Source organism: Chiloscyllium plagiosum, chromosome 22, assembly GCF_004010195.1.
Source record: "Chiloscyllium plagiosum isolate BGI_BamShark_2017 chromosome 22, ASM401019v2, whole genome shotgun sequence".
Classification (NCBI taxonomy): Eukaryota; Metazoa; Chordata; class Chondrichthyes; order Orectolobiformes; family Hemiscylliidae; genus Chiloscyllium; species Chiloscyllium plagiosum.
This window is the reverse complement of record NC_057731.1, coordinates 43169615-43191910: the sequence shown is the minus strand read 5'-3', so window position 1 is coordinate 43191910 and position 22296 is coordinate 43169615. Positions and strand designations below refer to the sequence as shown.

The 22296-nt window shown below is 42.0% G+C and overlaps 2 protein-coding genes across 2 annotated transcripts in view; one reads left to right on the top strand and one right to left on the bottom strand.

Annotated features, from left to right (window-relative positions):
- Positions 1-9784, top strand: part of LOC122561259 (collagen alpha-1(XVII) chain-like) — an 81899-nt gene extending 72115 nt beyond the window's left edge. The window contains exons 53-59 of the mRNA XM_043712885.1: positions 159-218; positions 2681-2815; positions 3061-3183; positions 4359-4412; positions 5089-5277; positions 6472-6561; positions 6755-9784. Coding sequence (XP_043568820.1) covers positions 159-218; positions 2681-2815; positions 3061-3183; positions 4359-4412; positions 5089-5277; positions 6472-6561; positions 6755-6804 — 701 coding nt within the window. The 3' untranslated portion in view covers positions 6805-9784. The remainder of the gene's footprint in view (positions 1-158; positions 219-2680; positions 2816-3060; positions 3184-4358; positions 4413-5088; positions 5278-6471; positions 6562-6754) is intronic.
- Positions 9785-10649: 865 nt separating this feature from the next.
- stn1 (STN1 subunit of CST complex) lies at positions 10650-18266 on the bottom strand (the record flags this gene model as incomplete). The annotated part of the gene is made up of 8 exons (XM_043713169.1): positions 10650-12495; positions 13297-13369; positions 14213-14326; positions 14960-15092; positions 15439-15556; positions 15963-16118; positions 17130-17201; positions 18167-18266. Coding segments are annotated over 8 exons (924 nt in total), but the record flags the coding sequence as incomplete, so codon positions are not given.
- Between the last annotated feature and the right edge of the window lie 4030 nt (positions 18267-22296).

Below are 22296 nucleotides of genomic sequence, written 5' to 3'. Positions count from 1 at the left end.
CTGGAATTCTCTAAATCTGTGGTTAAGGACTCTGAACTTTATCTCCTCTCTCTGAGTTTGAGTGTTCTTCATATTCACATTCCTCAGTTCCTGAATTTGAAGCTGATTTCACTGTCCTTGGAAAACATGACTCAAATCGTTCATTTCTTTTGTTTAAGATTATGGAGTTGATCTGGGGTCGGTAAATGGAGGACAAGGGAATGTCCAGGGTGAAGGAGGTGAGTGTTTAAATTGTTGGACACAGCAAACAATCTATGGAGACATGTTAGACGACTTTTCTGGAACTGACACATCAATCTTTTAGGTAGTTTCATGGAGCAGAAGAGAACACTGATTAAAGATTCCAACCAAAGTCAGTGCAAAATCTCTGTTTCTGATCCAATTCTCCCCGAATCTGTCAGTCCCAGTTCTTCCCCATATCCCTTAATCACAGCCCACTGAATTGCTGACACTGTTGGAAGATGTACAGCACTGATTGTAATTAACTTGGATCCAAGTATTTGGAAGTGGCCACAATTCAACTTCTCAGTTTTTGTTTAACAGACTTAAATAGTCAATGTTAAGATACTCCAGAAGCTGCAAGTCTCTCTCTTTCTCAACAGAGACTTTTGGGGACCTGATAAGGTTCCAATCTTAGTGTTTATGAATACCTTGTAAAACCTAAGTCTGAAAGTGTTGTTGGGAAGCAATTAGCATAGAGATCCTCCCAGTCTTTTCAAAATCAAGGTTTCCAGTAACTAAGGGCCAAAAACCCACTCTTATCTACTTGAAAGCTTAGCTCCAAAGTCACAGGTTTTCTGTAATTAGCACACACTAAGCTGCTGACTTCACCGCTTGATAAAAACCACATGGCAAATCTTTTCAATCCAGAAAATATCCAAACTATTCCACATCTTCCAATTTTTTCACTTCTTTCTTAAATATAAATGTATTCTCAACATCTTGATCCAATATCCCTCAATTCCATCTAATTCACCCTTCATATTGGTCCTTCTGCTATTTTTTCCCAATCCTTTAATCTTCCTGATTCAAGCAACAAACTGTTTGCTCTGTTTTCCTCAGGTCCTAACTTGGGCTGAATAAATGACAAATAACTTTTGTCCAAAACAAGTGCTAGGCATGACCCTTTCCACCAAGAAAGAATCAAACCATCACACCTTGACTTTCAATGGCACTAACATCACTAAATCGCTTATTGTCAACATCCTAAGAGCTACCATTGACATAAAACAAAATGGATTAGCATTAAAGTACAAATGCAGGTCAGAGGCTAGGAATCCTGCAGTAACCCTTGTTTCTGCACAACCTGTCCATCATCTACAAGGCACAAGTCAGGAGTGTGAATGGAATACCCTCCACTTGGCTGGATGAGTACAATGCCAACAGCACTCAAAATGCTTGACACCATCCAGGACAAAGTAACCCACTTGAATGGCACCACATCACAAATGTTCACTCCCACCAGTAGCAGCAGTGTTTACCATTTACAATATTCAAGGCTCCTTTAGGCAGTATCTTCCAAATCCATGATGATACCACCTAGACGGACAACAGCAGTGGATACATGACAGCACCATCTGCAAGTCCTCCTCCAAATCACCCGCCATCCTGACTTCAAAATAGATCTTTTAGATTAGATTAGATTACTTACAGTGTGGAAACAGGCCCTTCGGCCCAACAAGTCCACACTGACCCACCGAAGCGTAACCCACCCAGACCCATTCCCCTACATTTACCCCTTCACCTAACACTACGGGCAATTTAGCATGGCCAATTTGCCTAACCTGCACATTTTTTGGATTGTGGGAGGAAACCAGAGCACCCGGAGGAAACCCATGCAGACACGGGGAGAACGTGCAAACTCCACACAGACAGTCGCCTGAGGCGGGAATTGAACCCGGGTCTCTGGCGCTGTGAGGCAACAGTGCTAACCACTGTGCCACCATGCCGCCCACTAATGAATCTGATGAAGAATCACTGGACTTGAAACGTTTAACTCTGCTTTCTACCCAAAGATGCTGCCAGACCTGCTGAGTTTCGCAAGGAACTTCTGTTTTGTTTCAGATCTCCAGCATCCACAATTCTTTGGTTTATATTCAAAGTACATCACCTTTCTTTCAGTGTCACTGGGGCAAAATTCTGGAATTCCCTCACTAATGGCATTGTTTGATCTGTGAAATGAATTTTCTAGGTGGACAATCATACTCGTGAATGAGTGATTGCTGATGACAATGGCCTACACAAATAGTCTTCAACAGTTCAAGAAGGCAGCTCACCATCACATTTCTCAAGGGCAACTAGGGACAGATAATAAATTCTGGCCCAGCCAATGACATCTACATCCTGTTAGTGATTTAGAAAATGGTGCCCTGGTGTTCTCATTGCCCTATAGGCTATCATTTTCGCAACTTGTCAGGCAACATTTGTGAAAACCTAGACATATAATTGTAAGTCTAACTAATGGGGAACATTTTGATATATTAACTTATGGAAAATTTTGGGCCATAATGCTTGATCATATATTTCCATCCCTGTGTCTCAGGATGCTGCCGTAACCCAGGACAAACTTTGACAGAAATAAGCAATCACCTGTATCTTTCTTATAAAGCAGACCGTCATCAATACTACAACAATACGATATCATCCAGTAAAGAGCCTTTCATTATTGTCTTTCTTGTAGGTAACACGCGGAGTGTGCACACGTCACATAGTTCATCCCAACCATCAGGGGTACCTGGGGCATCTGGCCGTTTTGTGTTTGACTGGGAGAATGCATTCAATGGGAACAGGACAGCTTACGAGAAATACCTCCGAGGTGAGAAGTAGGAATTTTACAGAATCTACTGGCATTGTATGGGGACATGCCTGTTGCTGCTGCAATTGACCATGACAGTATCCGTTAAGAGTGTGTACCACACAGTTGTTGTGCAGACAAAGTTCCATTCTTCACATTGAGAATAACCTCCATCGAATTAAGTGGCACTATCACCACATTGTATTATCCAGTGAACAGTTTTACAAGCCATCCTTGTAACCAATTCCATCATTGTCCTTCTGTAGAAAATGGCTGGACTGTGTACAGGTCACCTGGCTCAAGAGAATCTGGGACATCTGGCGTTCTCGAAGACAATTGGGAGAAATTCTTCAATGGGAACAGGACAGCATATGAGGAATACCTGAGAGGTGACAGCATAGTGATTTGTTAAGGAATAACAGCAGTGGTGGAGTCTCTGCAGCATTCAGGAGATTCCCTGGTGATGAGGGCAGTGCTGCACTATCAGAGAGTCAGCACTGAGAGAATGCCGCACTGTTGTGGGATCAGCACTGAGGAAGTGCGCACTGTCGTGGGGCCACTAACAAAATAGTTTTGCTTTGGCTTTTGGAAAGTAGTGTAGATGGGACAAAGTGAATTGCTATTACAGAGCTAGTGGGGGCGGATCACTTGATTGGCCCTTTTTAGTGCTGTAACCTAACCTTTGTTGGTCAGTATCTCTAATGTCTAACTTTAGTTGAAGCATCCCAGTTGCAAGTTCCCCAATTAAATAATTAAACTGCAAATAGAATAAACTTAATGTAACAATATTTACATACTTAAGAACAAAGAGCAAGACTCCAGCCTTTGGCCCCTTGAGCATGCTCTGTCATTGAATAAGATTGTGACTGATCTGAATGTAACCCCAAATCTGGATTCTCACATACCCCAATAACCTGTCACCTCCTTGCTTAATCTCTATGCATCTACCTTCAAACTATTCAATGATTCTGCTTCCATCATCTTTTCATGCAGAGAGTTCCAAATACGCATGATCCAATGAGAGGAAAGAATTTGCCTCATCTCTATTTTAAATAATTTTAAAATCATGACCCTTGGTTCTAAATTCTCCCATAAAAGAAGCATCCTCTCCACATTCACCCCATCCAGACCCTGCAGGATTTTAAATGTTGCAATCAAGTCACCACTTATTTTTCAAAACTTGAGTGGACACAACCCTAGCCTATCTGACCTTCCTCATAAGACAACTCCCCCATTCCCATCCTCTCCACAGGGCACTCTGTCAAGACCCCTCAGGATCTTGTATATTCAATCAAGTCACCTCTTACTCTTCTAAACTGTCTAAAGCCCAGCCTGTCCAACCTTTCCTCAGAGGACAGCCCTCTCATTGCATATATTTGTTAAGGGGGAGGGTGTTGCAAGATTAATCACCTGATTCTTTCTGCTGAAAACTATGAAAGATGTGATCATTTGCTGAGAGTCACTCTCACTCCGTGCCAAGTGTCACCTCTTGGGATGCGAAAGGCTCTATCTGAATTCAAGTGTTTCCTTTTTTTAAAAATCCACTTTTCCTCTCTGTCTCTAGGTTTTGGTGCACATTCAGCAGCATCAGGAGGTGGTGCAACACGGACAGGAGGAGGTCAGTCACGTTAAGTATTCATTGTTTTAAATGGTAGATGCTGTGAATGCAGTTAATTTGATCTGCACTCACAGCCACCTGCATACTATCACCGCTTCACTCTCCCTTTATCTGACTGTCTCCAAGGAGTCATTTTAATTTTCAGTCATCGATGTTGGTGGAGTAATATTGGATCGGTTGTTCATTACTTATGCCTTTGTTACACCAAGATTTGAATTTTGAAATACTCATGACCAATCTCCCACATTCTTCAATCTTTAAACTTGGGATCATTCAAAACTCTTCTGCCTATGTATTATCTCGCAGAAATTCTCATTCCCTTATCACCCTGTGCTCACATTAGTTCCCAGTCAAACAATGCCTTGATTTCAAAAATTCCTATCCTGTTTTCCAATCCCTCCATGGCCTTGCGCCTTACTTTCTCTGTAATCCCCTTCCAGCTTCACAACCCTTGAGACAGCTGCGCTCCTCTAATTCAAACTCCTTGGGCATTCCTCAGGGACTATAATCACTTGCATTGTTACCCAGAGAGACTGTAATTACTAATTTATTTGTTTGCAGCTCTCTATACCAGATTCACAGATCCTGCCCCAAGCTTGCTTTATTGTGGGACATATACTGAGTCATTACTTATGTCGCTGATCAGGATGATTAAATATCTCCTATTTAATTGCAGCCAGTCGATCACACCATACGTCATCTAGCTTCTCCAACCAGGCAGATGGATCTGGAACTCATCGTGTGTCTGAAACGTCACACAGCTCTTCCAGTCAATCATCTGCCTCTAGTTCTTCCCATTCCTCAGGAGGAGTTTGGCATGACGGGACCTACAGGAGCGATGCAGAGTTAGAGGAAATGCTAAAAGGTGAGAGCCTTATTCTAATTCACTGTCACGGCTCATTCTCCTTCAGAGCGTGCTGTATCTCTACCCTGTGAGCCGTCTATGATAGGTTAACCACTTGTACAGTCCACTGCCAACACTAGGTTGTTCATCAGAGTCATCTATGACAACTGCCAGCCTGTTACTCAGGATAGACAACAATGAGTATAAAAGGAATTGGAGGGTCTGTTTGACTCTGGATGGTCATATGTTCACACATGATTTTGGCTGAGGATACTCCTTCAGGAATTAAATAGCTATTTCTGGGACACTGCTGTGAGCAGTACAAAATCATCAGAACTTTAGAAAAATGGTGTGATTTATAGATTTTTTTGTGCACAATTGCATCTTAGTTATAAAACTGTAGTAAAGGCAGCGGGCCGTGGAGGGGGGCGTTAGGGCCGACTGCCTACCCCTCTTCCGAGGTTACGTTAGAGCCCGGGTGTCTCTGGAGAAGGAGCACACAGTGCCCACCAACACGCTGGAGTTATTCAGGGAGTGGTGGGCGCCTCAAAGAGTGGAGTGTATTATTTCCCCATCCAATTCTATTTTGATTTAACCCCTGCTTTCTCCTTCACTGTTTGATCACGCAGCATTGCCCTTTGATGTGAAGGGCACTGCTTGTCACTGGCCACTAGGGTGTTTCAAAAAGAAAAAATAATGTAGTAAATGATGGAGTAGTGGGGAGAAATTATGTAATTTAGGACAGTGGCATTTGGTGGCAGGATTCTTTGATAAAACCTCCAGATATATGCCCAACGTTGGTAAACCCAAATTGCTCAAGAGAGAGATGAACATTGGTCAGTTGGGTGAATGAGAATGTACACCTGTACAGGTAGAAAGCTTTGATGGAGTCTGTACAGGTGAGTATTTGATATACCTTTTGAGCAACAAGCACTCCTCCTATCCAGAGATCAAGCAAATCCCTCCAGCAATCCTTTTGGTAAGGCAATGGCTCATCAGCCTCACTAACAGATGAATACCCATTTACATTATTACTAAATTGCACAATGGCACCATGTGGGGAATATAATTGCCACCAGCAGAACGTCAGCAAGTTTAGTTTTTCTTGGCTGCACCATGTTCATTTGTCATCTATTTGGAGGGAGAATGGGAAAGATCCAACAAGAGCCCTGCTGCAAGAAGAGATTTGCTGATTTCTGTTGATTTTTGTTGCAGAGAAACTTGGGGAATCTTACGCCACATGGCTATCACATGCCAACCTCAGGATGCAGTCTGATCAGAAGGAAAGGAGACGGAAATCTACAGGTAATGCACCGAGGCTGTATGGGAAAAACATGCATTATCGTCTTTCACAGAGATCTGTAGGTTTTAAAAATGTATATATATGACCATAATTCTGTGGTCCAATCCCATCCTTTCCTGATCCCCAATTTGACTATTTACACGATACTGTCCAGAGAAGGAACTGTATTTTATAATAATCATTTTCTTTTTGTAGGTTGGTCTTCACACAGGCGGACCCGACGACGAGCTCATGGTCTAAAGTGATGCAGTGACTCGGGTAGAGCAGGATCAAGGGGCTGACTCCTGCTTCTATTCTTCTGGCTACAGGCAGCAACTTTGCCTGCATCTCACCCTCTTTATTCAGCAGCTTAACATCAGAAGAAAAACTCATGCAAATTTCTTTTCTGTGCCTCTATAATAGTGCGTTAATCGTGGATTCTAATTGCACAGTGATTGTAACCATGGAAACAGGTGGACAGCAACAGATCTGTGAGGAGACTGCTGTATGAACATCCCCCTCTGCATTCCCTATTTGTTCCTGCAGCATTGCCATTCGATGCCACAAATCTCTGAATTACCTTGCATTTCAGTGGTCACATGGGTCATAAACAACGTTGTCCTCTAATCATCAAAGAGTGTTCAAATATAAACAGGAGCAGAAGAATACCTTCCTCTCCCTGGGCCCTTCTCTATTATTCAGCACAATCTGGCTGACCTTCCACCTTAACTCCACTTTTCCACGTGCTCGCCATGCCCATGGATTCCTTGAGAGACAAAAAAAAATCCATCATGGATGTGTCATGCTGAATCTTTCAAAAGTTCTGCTCAGGAGCCAACTTGCATCCAGTTCTGGGTATGATATTTCTGGAAGGATATGAGGGTCCTTGAGAGGATACAGAATGATTCCAGGGATAAGGGACTGATTTAGTTATGAGGTTAGGTTGAAGTGACTCTACTTGGACAGGAGACGAGGGGAGATTTGATAAAGGTGTATGAGATTATAATTGGCATAAGGTACAATATAAAGTTGTACCCATCAGCGGATGGTACAAGAACCAGGGGACACATTTAAGATTTTGTATAGAAGATGCAGGGGGACTGTGGTAATAACCTGGAACTTGCTGCCCATGAGGATATTGGAAGTGAGAAATATTAACGAATTCAAAGCAAAGTTGAAAGGGGATTGAAAGGAAATGAACACAGAGCCATAGGGATTGAGCGTGTGAATGGGATTGATTGGATTGATAGCTGGCACAGACTCGATAGGACATTTGGCCTCCTTCTGTCCTATAAACAACCCATATTTTTATATTTTCAATGATGGAGCATCCACAGCCATTGGGGTAGAGAAATCCTAAGCTTGATAAACCTTTTATGTGAAGAAATGTTCTCATCTCAGACCTAAATAACCATCCCTTTAGGCTTGTCGGGGTCAGCGCTGCCAAGCCTTTCAGAATCTGGGTCCTTTTAGTCAATGGTAAGGGAGCAGACTCGTGCTCATCCCACCATTGTGTTCATATAGCTGATGCCCAATATCAACAATCGAACAGAATTATTGAAAGACCCAGCAGAAGGGCTTGGCCTCCAGTTCAGGATATTCAATATACAGGTGACACACCCCTCCCAGTGTGGGAAGGTGGTGGAACCCCACCCAATACAGGCAGATAGCTGACAGCCCCCTGCCATTCCTCCTTCCAAACCCCTCAGCAATTGTGGGCAACATCAGAGGAGAAAGCCAGAATCATTGGGAATAACATCACCTTTACAATCACAAATCCTCTTCATGAGGGAGTAGCCAATAACAACTAAGCATGACTCCCTGATGTGGAATTTACATGTTGCCAACCTCACACAACTGTGAAGAAGGGTTTATGAAGCAGATGAATGGTTTTGAGAGATAGTGACAGCAGAGCCTGCTGTCTTCTCTGGAAGAAGATAATTGCCTTGAGGTTGAAGGTAGAGAGGAGAGAATCCATGGTTTAAGAGCCAGCATGAGCTCTGAATGAACAGAATGACCACTGCCCAATGTCTGGGTAGCCCAGAGGACAAGAGGAATGATTCAGTTGTTGTGTTTACATTTGTTTGTACAGTTTAGTTCTTGCTTTGATGGTTCTCTTGTGCATCAGGTTCCTATTGGTTACATAGGTGCCATTAACCAGCTGACTATTTTACAGCCTGTCTTATTTAAAATTGTAAAATTTTTCTTTTTGGAATAAAATAACTTAAAAAAAAAACAAAGTGGATTCCTCACCAGATTTATTCAACACCTGCCAAAGCAATGTTCCTAACAAACTCCAAGCCAGTGCTGGCCCCGGTTGCTCTGTCAGCCTAAGATCAGACTTGGAACTGACTGTCAGCTTCACCTTACCTAGGGACTGCAATCAATGCTGCCCACAGGTCAACACTGCTTTGGCCAAGTTGTAAGGGCTGGCCACGCTCTGTTTTGAATTTGGATGTCAGGGCAGAGTGAGGAGGTTTTAGGAAGGGTGGGGCAAGGGCATGAATGAGTGATGAAAGTGTAATCTTAGTAAATTCTGTAACTACTATAACATTCCCTTGTCTGCTCTCACCTAGTTTTGATTTAATGTGGCAATACTGCTTTCCTTAGAGGATCTTATTTCAGATTTGTGATCCAATCTGCTGTTTCTTTTGTTCATGGGGGTGGGAATATCTCCCCTGAACTCCAGCCATTGGGATAGCGTTTTTGAAATCCACTCATGTTACTGATAGTCACACTCTGCTCTGAAAGCTTCTCTTGGTTCAGAGTCATTATGACACAGCCTAGTGGCTGAGTCAAATGAGGCAAACTCAGTGCCCTTTCCCCCTTTGTCATGAGGTTGCTCCCTCAATAATCTGCTTAAAGAGGACCCTTAACCATTTATCACTAACTGGTCAGAATATGCCCCCAAGCAGCCTTTCAGCTGCCTGATTGTGTTTAATGAGTGCAAGGTTTTAAAATCAGTCGCTGGTTCTAGGTTGGGTGATGGTAAATAGGGACTGAGAAACCAGACCTGGCTAACAACACAGGGCCTTGTCACCAGCCCAGCACTGGCTGCCTGGGTAGTGATGGGGAGAATGGCCAACAATACCTGGCACCCATTACAGTGTCTTTAACCCCTTCAGGCGGGTTTCCACTCCAGGAATGGTTCCTCGGTCCCACTATGCATTTGCTCTTCCCTAAATTGCTGCTATTCCTTCTCCAACTGAGTCTGTCAAACATTTCAATAAATACTTTTAGCATAAATGTGTTCAAGGTCTGATTGTTTGATTCAAAATCAGCAGCAGAGCCAATGTTTGTGGTTGTGACCACGCCTCATGCTCCAGATCTTATCTCCCAATTCACAAACGTTCTGAAAATACAAGCAGTTCTTACTCTTGACCTGTGGCCATTTACAAGGCTCTGAAAACAGGAGATTCTGGTATCTTCAGAAATACTCAGATCACAAAATTTATCCCTTTTAATCACCCGTAATACTCCGACGCAACCATTCCTTGCTTCTTCACATCATACAGGTGCAAATAGCATACAGATATATTAAATAATTCTCCATATCCCAAAGATTATTCATGGGAAAGGGAGGACAGATTGCTAATCCAGGTCTTGAACCAATATGATACCTCACTGATAGGCTCACTGGAGTGACTAGCACTCTCCTGAGTCAGATAGTAGTGTGTTCGAGCCTCATTGTGGAGACTGGAGAAGTTAATCCAGATCATAAAACAAAAGGTCAGAGATCATCAGAAGCTCAGTAAGCCTCTGATGACCAGCGTGGCACTGTTGTTCTGGATTGTTTAAACATCATGTGTGAATAATCCAAACCAACTAACAATGCTTGAGAAATTCGAGTTTAGGGGAGAAAGTGAGCGTAATGGTAATGTCACTGGATTAGATGCCCAGGATAATGCAATGGAGATATGAATTCCCATCATACAGCTCGTGGAGTTTAAAATGTATGAGGACAGCTGAGAGTAATGCTGATCAATTAAATCTCAGAATGAAATTTGGATTGATAGGTTATATGGGGTTTTTTTCCAGTTTGGTTACTGTGATGACCAGTCGCCAAATATACTCACACAGAACTGGCAACATTTTGTTTTACCAAAAAAACAAGTTTATTACATAGAAGTAAATAAAGTTGTACAAGGTAATTTAAAACAACCATAACATAAATAGGATAAAGAAAAACTTAACCCTTTTACTCCGGAATTATCCTTTCCAGTCACTCAATCTCAGAATTATCACTTCTTTTTTAACACTTACATTTCTTACTCAAAATGACTCTTTCCAGCCCTCCTCCTCTGACTGCAAAAGCACCTTAAGACTTTTATCCAATTTTGAAACTCTAGAAACTTCCACCAATTTACACAGCTTAAATGTTTCTACAAATTAAAATCTCACAACTTGGATACTCAATTTTCTAAATATTCAGCAGTTAATTTTACAGGTAATGACTGAGTGATTTAACCTAATTCTTCAAAAATGCTTGGATAGCATTTTGTCTTTAATTCATTTCTTGAAATAACTCTGACCTTTGTTGGAAAAACAAGCTGCCTTCAGAGATCTGAAAACGAAAAACAATTTGACTCCACTTTCGAATCTAAGTTCTAAAATAATAACGACATAGTACAGACCTAATAAAAAGTTAAATAAATCAGGAGTATAAAAGTCATCTCAGTAATGCTATGAAACTACCAGCAATGGTCATAAAAACCAGTCTGGTTCACTAATGTCCTTTATCTGGGCTTTACCTGGTTTTGCCTACATGTGATTTCAGACTCACAAAAATGTGGTTGACTCTGAACTGCCCTCTGAAATAATATAGAAAGACACTGAAATCAAGGGGAATTAGGGTTGAGTAAACTTGCTTAACTTTCCAATGATAACCACATCACGTACAACGTCAAAGAGAATAAAATCCTGTGTATTTTTCTCAATGACTCACTGTGCCGCAGTTCTCACTCACTGACCATACACACAATTCTCTTTAATTGACCTTACCTACAGTTCTCACTCAGTGCTGATTCCCATTGTTCTCACTCAACATACCCACAGTCCTCACTCACTGAGGATAGCTGCAGTTCTTACTTGCTGACTATGTCTCTGGTTCTTGTTCAATGTGCCCTGAGGACTCACTCACTGAATATGCCTGAAATTTTCACATATTGAATGTGCTATAATTTCTTACTCACTGACCATGTCCACAATAATACTGACTGTGCCCATGGTTCTCTCTTACTGTCTGTGCCCACAATACTCAAGTAATATCTACTGAAGCTAAGGCAAGACCAATACCGTTAGCTGGCCATGTGACTCTGACCTGTACCACCCAAAAACAGATATTCTGATGGTTAGTCTCATTGTCAGTTGTGGGATCCTGCTTGAAAACATAAAACATGTGTTACCCTAACACAATAATAACTGGGGTTTAGTGAAATTCAGTCACTTTGAAGAACTTATATGGAAGTGAAATGTACCATGTACAAATAAATGCAAGTTTTTTTTCATAAGTTTATAATCATGGACAGATTCTTAGTCAAAATACTTACATCTTTTGTCTGAAATTTACTGAAAATAAGGATTAAGACTACTCGATGATTTGTGGTACATTCCCTGCTACTCTTGTAGATAATAGGATGGATTTTCTCACATCCTGGGTTGTGGCAACGCACTGGGTGATTGCAGATACTGGTTATGGTTCAAGCTCACAACTCCTGGCTCTGTTCAGCAAAGTACACATTGTTCTTGGTATTATAGTTGCTGTTTCACTTCTCAGGAGGTTGTTGGGCTGTGTGCCAGTCAGGCAGCTGTGTAGTGTCGGTCCATGGTGCTGACTATTTCACTGTTGCACTCCAATCTGTCCAGCACTCTCTGCACTGCGGCCTCACTAACTCCCGCATTATAACTGTGCCGCACACAGTTCACAATGTGAAGGAAAGGGCAGCCCTTCTCAACATCTAAAGCAACAGGAAAAGAATTTATTACTGAGTGCAGGCAGGAGTATATTCTGATAGATTGAAGGTAATGAGAACCGACCAAGACAGGAATGATACTCAGAATTCCACTTTCTGTGTTCTCCAATCTCTCTCATCTCACCCTCTCCTCTGTTAATCTGAAATTTGTAAATCTCTGACCAAGATGCTCTGTGCCTGCTCCCTGTACCCCTTCAGTTAACAATCACCTTTTCCCTTTCACAGGAGCTGCTGTGCATCGTAATCTGTAGTGAATGAATATCACGCTCCCTGAGCTCATTCCCACTACATTCAATGGAATTCTGTAAACTAAGTTAAAGATGTCCTTTCCAATGTGTCTGAGCAAAAAACATTGTAATAAAAAGAGCTCACTGTAACCAATGCTACAGTAGTTAGTGACAACAGAATTACACTAGTCACTAGATGATCACATGCTCAAAACCATCAGAAAGTGACATGTCACTGCGGGATTGCAGAAAAATCCTGCTGGGCTCAGAAGATGGCTGGTTCAAGTAATGAATACAGATTTATAACATAGTGGGATGTTGAGCATGGGCAACATAATCTCAAAAATTAGGGGACATGTTGTCTGATTCCATTTCTGAAACTCATGGGATACTGCTTTTACCTTAAAGGAGTATTACAAGAGCAAATCATCATTTACCACTACCCATCCCACATTGTAACTGGTCACCTCACCCTGTTGCTGACCCAGAGGTTTACACACAGAACACCCTAACCTTAACTTTAACAAATGCAGCAAGATTCTGAGAGAACATCACTCACGTTTTGGTCGTGTGGAGTCATCTTGAATGATTCTGAGTGTTGCATTGTGTAATTCTTTCTCCTCATCAGTCACCTGTAGGGCAATCACAAGCAAAAACCATTACTACATCATTATTAACACACTCCACTGTACCCCAGCTCCTGCTGCTCAGCTTATGCAGTGATGCAATTTTAACCCTGGTGCATTCTAGGCACCGATACCGGTAAAACCAGAAATTCCAGGGCCAGCAATTAGTGTTTTATTATAGTCAATTAAGAAGTCAAGGATTAGTGATCAACAACTCTTTTGCTTAAAAAGAATGTGACCTCAAAAATCTGAATTTGGAATAAATTACTGAGTTGGCATTTATCAATAGTTATAAGTTCACTGAGTGGTCAGCCTTACAGCAATATTACAAATTATAGTTTTCAAACAGCCATTGGTGAGGAGCCATTTAAATAGCAGCTAAATGAAATTGACTAGGATTGGAGGATGGGTTAGAGACTGACCAGGCAATGGTAATGATTTGTGGCAACTGGTCACCAATGGAAACTTGTAGATACTTGAGTTGAGCCCATGATCTTCATTAATGGTCTGAATGACAAAATGCAATATTATGGATATTGCTAAGTATTCATAGCTATGAAGTCTCAAGATTAGTTGAATGAATTATGAGCACTGTTTAATAAAGTAGCACCTGAACTTTGTGAAGGGCATTATCACCAAGGGGTAGAATGTAATGCTTTTCCTTAAGGTCCTCACAAAAGAAAGCAGAGGGGAGCAAGATAGCGGAGAGAGGGAGAAGGTGAAAGTGGGGGAGGAGGGAATAGGATGAGGGGGAGAGAGAGAGAGAGAGAGACACACACACACAGAGACAGACAGACAGAGAGAGAGATCAGAATTTAGCCTCTGCTGGTGATTTGGCCTAAAGCTTACCAGGTACAGCTTGCTAGGTCCAGCCACTTTCTGGAAAATAACTCCCTCTTCCTGAAGGGCACAGACAGCTTCCTGAAAAACTTCATGAATCTGCCTTGATACACAGGGTGTTTCCTTTAAAATAAACCAGTGGATACATAATTTACCAAAAGAAAAGAGAACATGTTTATAACATATCATAAATATGGATGAGAGTTACCTTGCTAAACTAGAAGATTTGTTTTCAGGTGTTTCGTCACCATGACTAGGTGACATCATCAGTGAGAGCCTCCAGTGAAGTACTGGTGTATGTCCCGCTTCTCTATTTATAAGTTTTGGTTTCTTAAGGTGAATCTTGTCATTTCTGGTTCTATCTTTCAAGGGAAGGTAGATGAAATCTAAATCGATGTGTTTATTGATGGAGTTCCGGTTAGAATTCCAGGCCTCTAGGAATTCTTGTGCATGTCTTTGTTTCACTTGTCCGATGATGTGAGTGTTGTACCCACCTTAAGAAACAGAGACCTTTACATACAGAGGTGGGACATACCACCAGCACTTCACCAGAAACTCTCACTGATAATGTTAACTAGTCATGGTGACGAAATGCCTGAAAACAAACCTTCCAGCCTAGCAAGCTAACTCACATCCATATCATCAACCTGAGCTACAAATCTTCTCAAAAATCTCAAAAATATGTTCGGTAATCCCTCACTTCCTGTCCATCCACTGTGAACTTTGTGCTGAGTGCTCTTGTAGATATGTGCTCACTTGGTTTTGTTGAGCAATGCAGACCAGTGAATCAATGGCCTCCAGTTCCTGCTGGTAGAAATTTTTCACTCTGGTTTGATTCAGAAACTGTTTGATCTTCCTCTGCAGTGATAGGATCTTCCCTCCCTGTTGACTAAACAGGAGACAGTATCAGCAAAAACAGATGGAAAATGAAAGAAGTGAACAAACTGGTAGGAACCAAATAGCAAACAAACCGAACCAGATACAGCAAAATATTGATTTGCTTACATAATTTGAGCTTTTGTTCACTCCCTCTAGGTTTTGTACCGGCTTCCCATGCTCCATCACTTTTCCCATTCTCTTTCACATGTGCTCTCCCACTTCCCTTCTGTCTCTAAGCACTTTGCCCATTACGCAGACTCCAGACTTGCATCTGTTCTCCCAACACCTCCACACATCTCCTCTTGCTTTCTTTCACTCAGTTCACTCTTTCTCCCCTCTGCTGTGATGGTTCTTACTTTGGTTCAGTTGAATCCGTTGAAATTTTAGAAGTTTTATCATAAAAGTTTCGGTATAAATATGGGAGCTCCAGCATCCGAGCGATTTGTGCAGTGAATACGGGATCAGCAATCTTAGCTGGAAAAACAGAACACATTAAAGAAATCAGAGATCCCAGTTGGAGACACTAGAATCCAAGCTCAGCATCTTAACCTCCACTCAAACCCATGCCCAGCTTCTCAACAACAGAATCTGGGGCCAACAACTTAAACCCACTTGACACTGGGCCCAGCATCATAAACCCATTTGACCCTTGGTCCAGCATCTCTGGGAGTTTTCCAGAGACACCCAATCACGGAAACACAAACTTGTGATTGAAGACACAAAAGGCTCCCACTGTACTGAGATTCCACAAAAGCTCACATATACTCTTCACACGCCCAATCCCTCCATCCTCACAACATCCAAACCATTTCCCCATTGGCACAAATTTTAGTCTTTCACATCTGTAAGCCCCTCTTTCCCCCCTTGTCCATAGACTCACATACGTTGGTGGAGTGGATTTCTCTTTGCTCTCTATAATCTTTTAGCCAGCCCCTCACATGGACGATATCACCTAGTTCCAACTGGGAGTTCTGTTGTTCTAGCTGAGTGATCTTGTTCAGCTGCTCCAGGAGATTCAGACCAAATGAAAATGAGGCTGTGGGAGGAAGGCAGAATATAGGAGAATCTGATGGGAAAGATTAGCATAGCTGTTTTATTCTATGAAACCAATGGATCAGATCAAAGCTTTCCGAACTGTCAAATCCAATTATGCATGGTGGCAGTTAATTAAAGGATTAACTTGATGACAACACTTCTAAAACAATTGCATCCTCAGTAATGGGTCAGCCCAGCTCATCAGTACAAAAGACAAGCCTGAAGTACTTGCAACCAGCTTCAAGCCAGAATTTGTTCCATATCAGCCTCCACTGGAGATCCTTAGAATCATGATGCTAATTTTCAGCCAAATCAATTAATTCTACATGATGTCAAGAAATGGCTGAAGGCACTGGATATGTAAAGGCTATAGCCCTGACAACATTCTGGCAATAAACTATAAGATATAGGAGCAGAATTAGGCCATTTAGCCCATGAGGTCTGCTCTACCATTTAGTCATGGTTGACATGTTTCTCTCACATTCTCTTGCCTTCTCCTTGTAATCCTTGATCTTCTTACCCAATCATGAGCGTATCCATCTCTGTCTTAAATACACTCAACGACTTGGCTCCCACAGCCTTCTGTGGCAATGAATTCCACAGTACTGAACAGTACTGAAGACCTGTGCTTTGGAACTGGCTGCATCCTAGACAAGCTGTTCCAGTAAAGCTAACACTGGTAGCTATCAGATAAAGTGAAAAATTGCCCAGTTAGGTCCTGTCCATAAAAAGCAGGGACAAATCTAACTTGGCCAATTACTGACAAATCAGGGTACTCTTGATCATCAGCAAAGTTATGGATGCAGTTGTTAATAGCATTATCAATTGCACTGTCAGAGGGACAGTACCGATTATTTATTCATTGTCATGAGGTCAAAATTCTGGAATTCCCTCATTAACAGCAAATGGATGTTGCTCCCTCAATGTTTTATAGCAGCTCAAGACACTTAGAACCACCTCAAGGGAAATTAGAGATGGAACTAAATGTGAGAATGAAAATTAAACCATGTACCTGGTTTTATATTCTCCAAAGCTCTTTGTTTCTTCCAACACAAACAGCTGATCACTCCGGTTCCATCATCCACTGCAAAACAGATCCGCTAGTGAGCAAGCAGGATGGGCAATGAGAGTCATTTTGAGCAAAAATGCCAACTCAGAAACCAGTTGTTTAATTTAGTTATTCCTTGAACCTCATGTGGCCCATGTATATTTAAGACTGAGATAGGTAGATTCTTGATCAGGCAGGCAACCAAGGTTTAAGGTCAAATCTAGCAAATTGGATATTAGGAATGTTGGATCAGCCATGATCCTATTGAACGGCACAGCAGGCTTGGGGGGGGGAAGATGCCAAATGGCCTACTTTGGTTCCTATTTTGTATGTCTTATTAGTGAGGGTGGTCTACTCAGTCTTCCAACTCTGAAAGAATTAAGAACTGGGTTTCAGGTTCCAAATGGGGTTGTGTCCAGGGAGCCGGCAGCTGTGATGAAAAATCAATCTGAATAATTAATTCTGTTTTCTGCTATGGCGGGTGCCTGATCTACTGAGCACAGCCAGCACCATGATTTTATTTCAGATTTACAGTATCTTTTTAAGAATCCCTACAGTGTGGAAACAGGCCCATTGGCCCAACAAATCCACAACAACTCTCCAAAGAGTATCTCACCCAAACCCATTCCCCATCATTCTACATTTATCCCTAACTAATACATCTAACCTCCACATCCCTGAACACTGTGGGCAATTTAGCATGGCCAATTCACCTCCCTCCCATGCACATCTTTGGATTGTAGGAGGAAAGCGGAGCATCCAGAGGAAACCCATGCAGACACGGGAAGAGCATGCAAACTTCACACAGATGCCCAAGGCTGGAATCAAACCCAGGTCTCTAGCACTGTGAGGCAGCAGTGCTAACCACTAAGCGACTTGCCGCTGCTGTGGTGTCTTACTGACCTGCAGAATGTTTGTGCCCTCATGTTGATGAGCAGACGGGGTTAGGGGTGGTGGGGGAAGGTGGAATAAATACATAAACTCTATTCAGAAATACCAACCTCCGAAACTAACAGACTTCTCCCTCTCTCGCTTCTGGACAATTGTACCCAAAATGTCCACCTTGGTGATAGGATGGGTTTTATAGAAGAACACTCCTATGCAAATGAAGGGAATTAAGAATTAATCACTGCATTAATCAGCAAACACTTACAGAATTTTAAATACTGGCAAGGATTGTAGCTAAACCGAGATACACTAATAAATGAGACTAATAAATGATAACCAATATTAGGCAAATTGTGTTGAGTTCTTTAGGTACAGTAACGGAGGTGGCAGGGGAACTCAATGAAAATAATGTGGTTGAGGTTGTGAATTTGGGCTTTCAAAATGCATTTGTCAAAGGACCACACGAAAGACTTGTTCGTAAAACTAAAGCCTATGGCTACATGGATGTAAAATTGGCTGAGGAATAGAAAGTTGAAAGTAGCAGTGACTGGTTGTTTTTCAGAGTGGAGAGAAGCGCACTTGGTGTTAATCAGGGGTCAGTTTAGAACCACTGGTCTTTTTAACACATACAATTATCTGGGCTTGGGCATTTAGGTCAAAATTTCAGATTTTGCAGATGATTTGAAAAATAGAAGTGTAATAAACATGAGGAAAACAACAACAATTTTGAAAGATAGACTTTTTTTATTTTTAGTTTGTGGAACATGGGCATCACAGGCTGTCCAGCATTTATTGCCCATTTGTAGTTGCCCTTAAGAAGGTGTTGGTGAGCTATCTTCTTGAACCACTGGAGTTGACACACAATGTATTGACCCACAATGCCATTAGTGAGGAAATTCCAGGATTCTGACTCAGTGACAATGAAGGAACAGCAATATATTTTACAAGTTAGGATTGCAAGTGTCTGGGAGGGGAACTTGCAGGTGGTGCTGTTCACATGTACCTGCTGCCCTTGTCCTTCTAGACGGGAGTGCTCATAGAAGGTGTTAAGGATCTTCGGTGAATTTCTACAGTACATCTTGTAGATAGTACACACTACTGCTACTGAACATCGGTCGTGGAGGGAATGGATGTGATGTCAGTCAAGTGGACTGCTTTGTCCTGCATGGTGTCAAGCTTCTTGAGTGTTATTGGAACTGAATTAATTGAGGCATGTGGGGAGTATCCAATCACACTCCTGACTTGTGAATTGTAGATAGCGGACAGGCTTTGAGGAGTCAAGAGACGAGTTACGTGCTGCGATATTCCTAACATCTGATCTGCTCTTGTAGCTAATGTGTTTATGTGGAGAGTCCAGTGGCATTTCAGGTCAATGGTAACACCAAGGATGTTGATAATGGGTGGTTCAGTGATGGTTACACCATTGAATATTAAACGGCAGTGGTTAAATTGCCTCTTACTAGAGATGGTTATTGCCTGGCATTTGAGTGGTGTGAACGTTACTTGCCATTTATCAGCCTAAGCCTGGATATTATCAAAATCATGTTGCATTTGAACACAGACTGCTTCAGTATCTGAGGAGTTTCAAATGGTGCTTTACATTGTGCAACCATCAGCAAACATTTCCACTTCTGACCTTATGATGGAGTGATGGTCAATGATCAAGCAGCTGGAGAGGGCTGGGTCTAGGACATTACCATTAGGAACTCCTGCAGAGATGTCCTGGAGCTGAGCTGACTGACCTCCAACAACCACAACTATCTTCCTATGTGACTCAATCAGCGGAGAGTTTGCTCCCTAATTCCCATTGATTCCTGTTTTGCTACGGCTATCACACTCACCTCACTTCTGGAATTCAGCTCTTTTGTCCACGTTTGGTCCAAAGTTGGAATAAGTCAGGAGATGAATGGCCCTGGTGGAACCAAAACTGGGTGTCACTGAGCAGATTATTGCTGAGCAAGCTGCTTGATAGCACTCTTGATGACACCTTCCATCACCTTACTGATGATCCAGAGTAGACTGTTGGGGTGATAATTGACCGGGTTGAATTTGTTTCATGTCGTTGGGGAGATGTCAGTGTTGAACTGTGCTGGAAAAGCTTGGCTAGGACAGTGATGTGTTCTGGAGCACAAGTCTTCAGTACAGTTGCTGGAATGTTGTCAGAACCCATAGCCTTTTCAATATTCAATGCCTCCAAACATTTCTTGATATCACGTGGAGTGAATTGAATTGGCTAAAGACTGATATCGGTGATGTAGGGGACCAGTGGAGAAGGCAGAGGTGGATAATCCACTCAGCACCTCTGGCTGAAGATTACTGCAAATGCTTCAGCCTAATCTGTTGCACTGATGTATTGGACTCTTCAATCATGATGATAGAGATATTTTTGCAGCCTCCTCCTTCAGCGAGTTGTTTAATTGCTCATCATCATTTACAACTGTAAGCTTTTTTTCTTTTCATTCACAGGATGAGGGCGTTGCTGGCTAGGCCAGCATTTATTGTCTCTCCCTAATTTCTCAAAGGGCAGTTGAGAGTCAACCATATGGTTGAGAGTCTGAAGTCACAAGTAGGCCACATTAGGTAAGGACTGCAGTTTCCTTCTCCAAAGGACATTAGTGAACGAGATGGGGATTTTTTGTGCGAACCATTGACAATGGTCAGACTCTTCATTCGACTCTTAATTCCAGACTTTTTACTAAGTTCAAATTCCACCATCTACCATGGCAGGATTTGAATCCAAAACCCCAGAACATTACCTGGGTCTCTGGATTAACAATCCAGCAATAATACCACTCGGTCATTCTCTCCTCGTGACATGACTGCAGAGCTTAGATCTGTCCCGTTGCTTATGGGATTGCTTAGCTCTGACTATCACTTGCTGCTTATGCTGTTCTGCATGAAAATAGCCTTGTTAGTGGCTTCGTCAGGTTGACACCTTATCTTCAAGTATGCCTGATATTGCTCTTGGCATGTCCTCCTGCATTCTCCATTGAACTAGGGTTGATCCCCCTGACTTGATGGTAATGGTTGAGTGGGGGATATGCCAGGCCATGAGGTAGCAGATTATGCTAGAGTACAATTCTGCTGCAGTTGATGGCTCACAGCACCTCATGTCTTGAATTGCTAGATCTGTTCAAAATCTTTTTTCACAGTGATATAGTGCCACACATCTGATGGAGGATATTCTCAATATGAAGTTGGGATTTTGCCTTCATAAGGATTGCACAGTGGTCACTCTCACTGATACTGTCATGGACAGATGCATCTGCAGCTGAGAAAGCGTGACGTGAAGTATGCTTTTCCTTCTTGTTGATTCCCTCACCACATGCTGCAGAAGGAGTCTAGCAGCTATGTCCTTTAGGACCCAACCAGCTTGAACAGTAGTGCTGCTGTTGAGCCACTCTTGGTGGTGAACATTGAAATCCCCCATTCACAGTACATTTTTCACTTCTGTCACCCTCAATGCTTCCTCCAAGTGTTATTCAACTTGGAGAACTGATTCTTCATTGGAGGGAGAACAATAAATGAGGTTTCCTTCCCATGTTTAACCTAAAGCCATGAGACTTCCTGGGTCCCAAAATGAACTTTGAAGACTCTCAGGGCAACTCCCTCCTGACTTTATACCACTGGTGAAATAAATAGGCACATTGTGGATGAAATGTATCAGTGAAGTAAGTGTTGAAGGGAAAAGTAAAAGAATTTGAATTAACTGCCAATATGGAGACATAGCTGTCAGGTGACCAAGACTGGGAACTGAATATTTAACTTATTGGAAGGATAAGCAAAATAAGAAAGTGATTGGACAATACAGATAATAAGGGATGAGATCAGTAGAAGAGATGGTCAGCAATCTAAAGAAAAGGAGGTAGAATCTACTTGGATGGAGCTGAGAAGCAGCATGGGGCAGTAAATATTTATAAGTATAGTTTACAGGCTACCAAAAAGTAGTAATAATGTTGAGCACAGTATAAACCAGGAAATTAGAGGTGTACGTAGCAAGAAAGTGCAGTCATTGTGGGTGACTTCAATCTATATATAAACTGGGTAAATCTCATGAGCACCTGGAAAGAAAAAAATCCTGGAATGTGATTAAGATAATTTTCTGGAGCAACATGTTGATGGCCTAACTGGGGTACAGTTCTGAGGAAGGGTCACCAGACCTGAAACATTAACTGTGATTTTTCTTCACAGATCTGCTGAGGTTTTCCAGCAACTTCGGTTTTTGTTCCTGATTTACAGCATC